Source organism: Entelurus aequoreus, linkage group LG01 (assembly GCF_033978785.1).
Source record: "Entelurus aequoreus isolate RoL-2023_Sb linkage group LG01, RoL_Eaeq_v1.1, whole genome shotgun sequence".
NCBI classification, from domain to species: Eukaryota; Metazoa; Chordata; class Actinopteri; order Syngnathiformes; family Syngnathidae; genus Entelurus; species Entelurus aequoreus.
Window position 1 is genome coordinate 26,895,189 of NC_084731.1, and position 8,624 is coordinate 26,903,812.

The 8,624-nt window shown below is 38.2% G+C and overlaps 1 protein-coding gene across 2 annotated transcripts in view; it reads left to right on the plus strand.

The window, feature by feature from the left end:
* The window catches only part of LOC133658687 (bone morphogenetic protein 7-like), a 36,975-nt gene extending 35,044 nt beyond the window's left edge, over nucleotides 1-1,931 (plus strand). For both annotated transcript variants that reach the window (XM_062061025.1, XM_062061091.1), the window contains exons 5-7: nucleotides 276-349; nucleotides 437-547; nucleotides 635-1,931. In XM_062061025.1, coding sequence (XP_061917009.1) covers nucleotides 276-349; nucleotides 437-547; nucleotides 635-784 — 335 coding nt within the window. In that variant the 3' untranslated portion in view covers nucleotides 785-1,931. The remainder of the gene's footprint in view (nucleotides 1-275; nucleotides 350-436; nucleotides 548-634) is intronic.
* Nucleotides 1,932-8,624: the final 6,693 nt, after the last annotated feature.

Sequence of the window (8,624 nt, forward strand, 5' to 3'; positions counted from 1 at the left end):
TATTTCATTTTTTTAAATGTTATTATTCTATTTTATTTCTCGTAATTAGAACCACCACATTACTCTCATGATATGTATAGCAGAATTATTAATATTCAAATTATATTTGTGTTCTTTTTTTCGACCTTATTATGTTACCAATATTTTATCAGAAGTATATGACCTATAACTAATTTTTTCAGTGTTGCTCTAATATTTTAGAATCAAATATAACCTAATAAGGACTGGAACTAGTCCTACACACTTTTAATTCTTAGTATTTGTTTCAATTTCAGAAACTCTGGGCATTTCTAGGGATGGATGCAAAAAACGCGAGCTGTATGTCAGTTTCAGAGATTTAGGATGGCAGGTATGTTGAATATTTGTTATTTTCTTTACATAATATCAAACTATTATGTACTTGAGTTGACAAGTAAAACTGAGTTTGTCTGCTTAGGACTGGATCATCGCACCAGAGGGCTATGCAGCATACTACTGCGAGGGAGAGTGCGCCTTCCCTCTCAACTCCTACATGAATGCCACGAATCACGCTATTGTGCAAACTCTGGTAAGTCCTGCAGAAGCCATTTTTTTTATGCAGACTTCATGGTCTGTGACGAGTGTGTCTGCTGATTTATACTTTTTCCAACCGCAGGTGCACTTTATCAACCCGGGAACAGTGCCTAAGCCCTGCTGTGCTCCCACACAGCTCCACGGGATCTCCGTGCTCTACTTTGACGACAGTTCCAACGTCATCCTCAAGAAGTACCGCAACATGGTGGTCAGATCCTGTGGCTGCCACTGACAGCTGCTCGTCCGTTGTACGAGGTCATTTCTAACGCAAGGTTTTTTCAAGAAGAAGAAAGTGGAGGACCTAGAGACAAGAAATGATTTACTACCTGTCGCAGTTTCGGCTTTTATATATGAGACTGTATTTATGACCTGGAGCTGAGCAATTAGAACCACTGTTTACTCAAAATGCTTTGTTTATTCTGTCTATTTTTGCCTTCTTCAGAGCAACTTGGAAATATGCACTAAGGCAGTGTTTTTCAACCACTGTGAGATATTGTCTGGTGTGCCGTGGGAGATTATCTAATTTCACCTATTCGGGTTAAAAATACTTTTTGCAAACCAGTAATTATAGTCTGCAAATGATGTGTTGTTGTTGAGTGTCTGTGCTGTCTAGAGCTCGGCAGAGTAACCGTGTAATACTCCTCCAAATCAGTAGGTGGCAGCCAGTAGCTATTTGCTTTGGAGATGTCGGAAACTGCGGGAGGCAGCGTGCAGGTAAAAAGGTATCTAATGCTTAAACCAAAAATAAACAAAAGGTGAGTGTCCCTTAGAAAAGGTATTGAAGTGTAGGAAAGGCTATGCAGAACGAAACTAAAACTGAACTGGCTACCAAGTAAACAAAAACGGAATGCTGGACGACAGCAAAGACTTACTGTGGAGCAAAGACGGCGTCCACAATGTACATCCGAACATGACATGACAATCAAATATGTCCCCACAAAGAAGAATAAAAACTGAAATATTCCTGATTGCTAAAACAAAGTAGATGCGAGAAATATCGCTCAAAGGAAGACATGAAACTGCTAAAGGAAAATACCAAAAAAAGACAAAAAGCCACCAAAATAGGAGCGCAAGACAAGAACTAAAACACTACACACAGGAAAACAGCAAAACAAACTCCAAATAAGTCAGGGTGTGATGTGACAGGTGGTGACAGTACACCTACTTTGAGACAAGAGCTATAGTGATGCATGGTTGGTTATGGTTTAAAGTCATATTCAACAATTGCGGCAACGACTTTTTACTGTCAACTGAGTTTCGTTGTTTAATGATTTCTGCTGGTGGTGTACCTCTGGATTTTTTCTAAGCAAAAAAAATGTGCCTTGGCTCTTTAGAGGTTGAAAAACACTGCACTAAGGAATACTTGAACTGGATTAAACATTACTGTTTGGATCAGATACCGCGTCTCTATTTCAGTTGTGACCATTCCAAATCAAAATGATTATGCATTGGCCACTTTGTGAACTTTTAATCAGCGATCTGCACATTGTGTTCTGGAAGGACTGAAGAAGATCTTATCCGGATAAAAGCAGAACTTCAAGCTTTACAGTTCTGGACAGGCATTCAACAAACCAGCTGGACCAAGTCAGGTGTACGGCAACTTGATGCATTGCAAAGACTGTAACTAATAATGTGTGTGAATGAAAAGACCTCAAGTTCTTTGGGGGCTCTCAATTATTTGGCCCGCCAAACATCAACCAAATAATGACACCGTTCTGTCTCATGAAATAAGTGCTCACTCATGCAGTACTTCCTCCGGTCTGCAGGGGGTAACGTCGAGGCATACGAGTGAACAATGAAGCAGCAGTAGAAGAAAAAGAATTAAATAAAGAGGACAAATTCTAACTTCCACAAATTGATTTGGGCGCTGCGTGTTAGGTGGCGGTTTGCATTGTAACTCCCACGCCATTCACATTAAAAGGGAAAAACAGAAGGTGTTGAATCAAATACAAGCGATCACGAAAAGTGAAAGTACATTCAAGGCACCTCCACAAGCCCTGGGACACGGATGTAAAAGGTGAGGTGTGGAAGCGTGCCGAACAAACTCCACAAGCTTAGCCATTGACTAGCGGGAGTCATGACTAGTAGTAGTACTGTAAAGACAACAGGAGTGGAGATCCATACATTCGAGCACCTCCACAAGCCCTGGGACACGGATGTAAAAGGTGAGGTGTGGAATCGTGCCGCACAAACTCCACAAGCGTAGCCGTTGACTTCCTGGCTACGCTTGTAGCCAGGAAGTCATAGTCATAGTCATAGTACTGAAAACACTACACTTTGTCTTCCCAGTGAAATACACAAAGCAGTCCAAAGATTTTTATTTTGGGGAGTGGGGTGGGGTGGAGCATTGTGGAACTAAAATAACAAACAAAAAAACAACAAAAATTACATAATAGGGCCAAAAAGGCGTGACGGAATATGAAAAAGCTAAAATGTTGATACAAATAACTAATAATAACAACGGTATATGTATATATATATATATATATATATATATATATATATATATATATATATATATATATATATATATATAATATATATATATATATATATATATATACATATTAGGGCTGCAACTAACGATTTGATAATCGATTAATCTGTCGATTATTACTTCGATTAATCGATTAATAATCGGATAAAAGAGACAAACTACATTTCTATCCTTTCCAGTAATTTATTGAAAAAAACAGCATACTGGCACCATACTTACTTTCTTTGATTATTGTTTCTCAGCTGTTTGTACATGTTGCAGTTTATAAATAAAGGTTTATACAAAAAATAATATATAAAAAAATAAAATAAAATAAATTGCCTCTGCGCATGCGCATAACATAGATCCAACGAATCGATTACTAAATTAATCACCAACTATTTTTATAATCGATTTTAATCAATTTAATCGATTAGTTGTTGCAGCCCTAATACATATATAGTCGAGGTTTCTGTGGTTTATCTGTTATACAATCCGTTATAAAATTGCCTGAAGAGCAGGGACACCTGCGAAACAGGCTTGTAGGGATGAAAACAGGCTTGTTGGTCACAAAAAACATTCATGAAGTTTGGTTCTTTTATGAATTTATTATGGGTCTACTGAAAATGTGAGCAAATCTGCTGGGTCAAAAGTATACATACAGCAATGTTAATATTTGGTTACATGTCCCTTGGCAAGTTTCACTGCAATAAGGCGCTTTTGGTAGCCATCCACAAGCTTCTGGTTGAATTTTTGACCACTCCTCTTGACAAAATTGGTGCAGTTCAGCTAAATGTGTTGGCGCAGTTGGGTGTTCCAACAGGACAATGACCCCAAACACACGTTAAAAGTGGTAAAGGAATGGCTAAATCAGGCTAGAATTAAGGTTTTAGAATAGCCTTCCCAAAGTCCTTACTTAAACGTGTGGACAATGCTGAAGAAACAAGTCCATGTCAGAAAACCAACAGATTTAGCGGAACTGCACCAATTTTGTCAACATTGCTGTATGTATACTTTTGACCCAGCAGATTTGGTCACATTTTCAGTAGACCCATAATAAATTCATAAAAGAACCAAACTTCATGAATGTTTTTTGTGACCAACAAGTATGTGCTCCAATCACTCTATCACAAAAAAACAAGAGTTGTAGAAATGATTGGAAACTCAAAACAGCCATGACATTATGTTCTTTACAAGTGTATGTCAACTTTTGACCGCATCATGGCCAATTGTGCAAATATGAAAATATGACATTATGAAAGTATGTCAGTAAGTCATGCTCATTGTTGTATGTGTTCTGCAGAAGCCCTTCTGATACAGTGGATACAGTCGCCATGGTTACAAGCTTGTGCTAACTGATGGGGTCATTTTCAGTGCTATTTGAAAAAACATGCCATTGACAGAAAGAGCTATAAAGAATATATTCTGGGATGAAGGGCAGGAGATTATAATGTAAAAATAATGCAAAGATAAATTGACTCTCCTATCAGTACTTTGCGTGTGGAGAAATCAGTTTCAATTGACTTTTTGGACTTCTGTGGGGGTGTGAGAGGAAGAATAAATCTTTGTTGCCCACCGAGGTGGAAAATTGTTTTTGGCTCACCAACACAGGCAACAGACAGTACTGAAACACAAACAATGTCATTTATAAAACATGTAACAGACAATAAGAACAGAGGTTCGGTAAAAACAGGAATAAAAGTAACTATGAGTTTGGATCTAATAAAACATGAAAGTAAAGCGGTTCAGGTCCAATGTGGATTTGTTCACTTTAAGAATGGTAACGGCATTCGGGATAAAATACTTTTTAAAGGACCTCCCTGACTTCATGATATTTAAGTGTATGGGTAAAAGAAACAAGGTACCCCAGGGGTAGACTGGCCAAAAAGTTTTGGGAAAATGTTCTAAAAACAAAGTCCAGAGTTTAAATCAAAGGTCATCTTATATTTGCTTTTTATTTGGCTCTTTTATGTTTGACTCTGTTCCTCTGGAAAAAAAAACAATACATTCTGGAACCATGTATGTAATTACACACAGATAATTAATCACCTGTTAGAAACCACTAGTAAAGTCATTTGTCTGCCATAAATATTTGAGTCCACGTTATTCCAATTAATAAATTGTACTATTTTTCTCCAAAATGACCACCCTAAATTAGAAACGGCAACAATGCAACAAATCTTACATATATTGGTATACTGTTTTTTACCCCAGCTCTATAATTTGTTTCTAAATAAAAACGGACATATTTAGGTCAAATGGGCATTCAAAGGGTTCTGATACAACAACACTAATGTTATTAATGATTTAAAATGGATTTAACTAAGCATATAGGTAAGTTCCTCCCATTAGATAACTAAAGCATGAGTGATTATGTCTCAACTGGCATTGAGTTGTATTCAACCCTTACTGTCTTCCCATTTTGTAAACAACCAACATAAAACACAACATAAATCAGGCAGGCCCTCCCAATGGCTACTCCACAGACTGCAGCAAGTGGAAAATGTACAAAGATCTACACAAGGGGGTGGTATTGTTCTTGGTTAAAGAATTTATTTCCACACATGAAACAGCTCCCTAAAATAATAATAATAATAATAATAATAATAATAACAACAATAATAATAATGATAATAATAATAATGATAATAATGATAATGATGAATAAATAAATAAATAGATAAAAAACATGAAAAAAAATTAAAAATAAACACTTCCCTCAATTGCAGTTGTGCATTTGACCTAAAGCAGGGGTCAGCAATCCAAAACATGGAAAGAGTCATATTGGACCAAAAATACAAAAAAACAAATCTGTCTGGAGCCGCAAAAAATGAAAAGCCATATACACAAGTCTTATAATGAAGGCAACACATGATGTAAGTGTCTATATTAGCTATAATAGCCTACTATCAAAATGACAATTTGTTGCAGGCTGAAGCAAATCTTTGTTGACAGAAATGTTGAAATGTAATATTTATTCTACACATTTTTACAACATTAGAAAACATGAGTAAATCAGAGGCTACTCAGAAGGTGAGATAACTCCTGTAAATTACTGGCTTTTAATGGCCAAAGGTATAGATGTGTGTGTCCAAGTTAAAGGAAACGGCAGGCTTCTAATGGATTTATTACAATCTTTGCAAGCTGGGTAACGTTTGCTGTGGTCTGGAACAACATGGCACACAGACAACTATCAGAAATGCAGCCAATATTACATACATATGTGTCATGTGACATGCAACACAAAATTATATACGAAGAGGATAAAAGTAAAGGATATTAAATGAGCTCAAATATAGCTACAAATGAGGCATAATGATGCAATATGTACATACAGCTGGCCTAAATAGCATGCTAGCATTGATTTGCTTGCAGTCATGCACTGACCAAATATGCCTGATTAGCACTCCAACAAGTCAATAACATCAACAAAGTGCACCTTTGTGCATTCACACACAGTGTAAAACATTTGGTGGACAAAATGAGACTAAGAAGGAGTGGAAGATTTTACATGGAAACAAACTGTTGCGTCACAGTCCACACTATGGTGAGTTCAAGAACCGCCAAAATTAGTAGGACAAAACGATGTTCACCAAATGCTCTCATCAGTGAAGCATACACAATTAATTAAACAGTGGACTTTCTAACAATTGGGAAGGTTTGTGTCATGTTTGTCCTCAAACAAAAAACATACTAAAACCATAAAAATTTGTTTTAAAAAATGCTCCAGGGAACCACTCGGGCAGCGCTAAAGAGCCACATGCGGCTCGAGAGCCACGGGTTGCTGACCCCTGACCTAAAGAGTCAAAAAAAGCATCAATTCAACATTGATTTGTAGTAAGAGGTCTACATGAAAAATAAAGTATAGGCTATGCATCTGTAACCTAATTCTCTAACCTAATTCTGGGTTTGTAAATGTATTTTACAGTGTAATTCTACATAGTGGTTTCAAATGGTGGTTTTGTCCATTTATGCAGATATAGTTGATTGTTTTTTCATCAAATGCTCCTCAGAGTCAAGTTGATGGCTCTTTCAAGAAATGGCCATTTTTTTTTAGATCCATACCGATTTTTGTTTTATTCCTTTAAAAGGGTGGGTTATGGTAATGCAGTCAATTTACCAGTAGCGGGCCGTGCGTTTCCCACCTCGGCCTTCAGTGATGTCCTACTTAGTCCAACTTCAATAAACACCTCTCAAAATGCAATCATTTATGTCGCCACATGACCACGGCTTGAAAAATACTATACAGAAACACACTTGGTACTTGGAACATGTTTTCCGTGCCATTAGCTGTTTGACGCCGGTATCATGCTAATTAGTTGCCTGAAAGTGGGTGACTCCACTGTAGAAATAGCCTGCATGTCTTCTAGCACATACTGCAATGGCTCTATCAATGTTGTCCTGGCTAGCAGTCCCTACGTTAAAATCCTTAAGTGGAGCTGAAGTTGCATTGGAGTCTGTGTCTCTCTTTACTAGCTTCGTCGAAGCATGTTGCTTTTGTAGCTGTTTCAGCAGATTTGAATTGCTGTTTTGGGCAGTATTCCCGGGCGCGGTCACTGCTGCTGCTCACTGCTCCCCTCACCTCCCAGGGGGTGATCAAGGGTGATGGGTCAAATGCAGAGAATAATTTCGCCACACCTAGCGTATGTGTGACAATCATTGGCACTTTAACTTTAACATTAAGTAGATAGGATCTTGGATCCAAGACACAACTTACATTTAACTAAAATGTTATTTTCTTTGTGCTCGACAATAGAAAAGTATTGAGAATGTCTCCATGTTAAGAAACTCGACTTCTGGCTTCGCCATGATGTTTTGTTAGTTGTTATGAGAGTAGCGTATGTGTGTGTGTGTGTGTGTGTGTGTGGCCCTTTAAGATATGACAGCATGTGAGGTGAGTGACGTCAGTGAGTGAGTGGGCGAGAGAGGTGAGGGAGCGCAACAGTGAGTGCGTGCAGGTGCTCTAGCTTGGTGGATGGTTGCGTGCAAGACACCAATAAAGTCACAAAGTTGCAACAAACCGCCGGCCTTGTCATTCACCCTCGAGTCCGGAGCTGTAAAGACCCACTGCCGGGTAAAGTGAAGGTTGTTAGCCCCGAAGTACAAACGTACATAGGCCCTGGAGGAACTTCTCCCCTGCGCTCCTCAACTACGGTCTGGGTGCCCCCCCACTCACCCCCACCCACACAAAGCACGCCTCTTATCTGTACGCCTCTTCTTTTCCTTGTGACACAGAAGGATGACACTGCAGCGCTCCAATAAAACACACTCAGATCTTCTGTTTCTAGCCGATACTACATAAAAAATAACGTAAAATAACGCAGTAACGCATCATGTAGTAACGGTAACTGAGTTACTGAATATAAAAAATAACGCGTTAGATTACTAGTTACCGCCGAAACTAACGGTGTTATAGTAACGTTACTTTGTAACGCGTTAGTCCCAACACTGCATATAAGTAAGAACTTTACACTACTTTATATTAGAAATGGCAACAGCAAAGGATGAATGTCCCATAACAAGAAGATAGAGAAAAAGAAGAAGCTTATCGACTACGGCGTTGGCACAGACTACAACTTTTCAGGACTTATGCAGA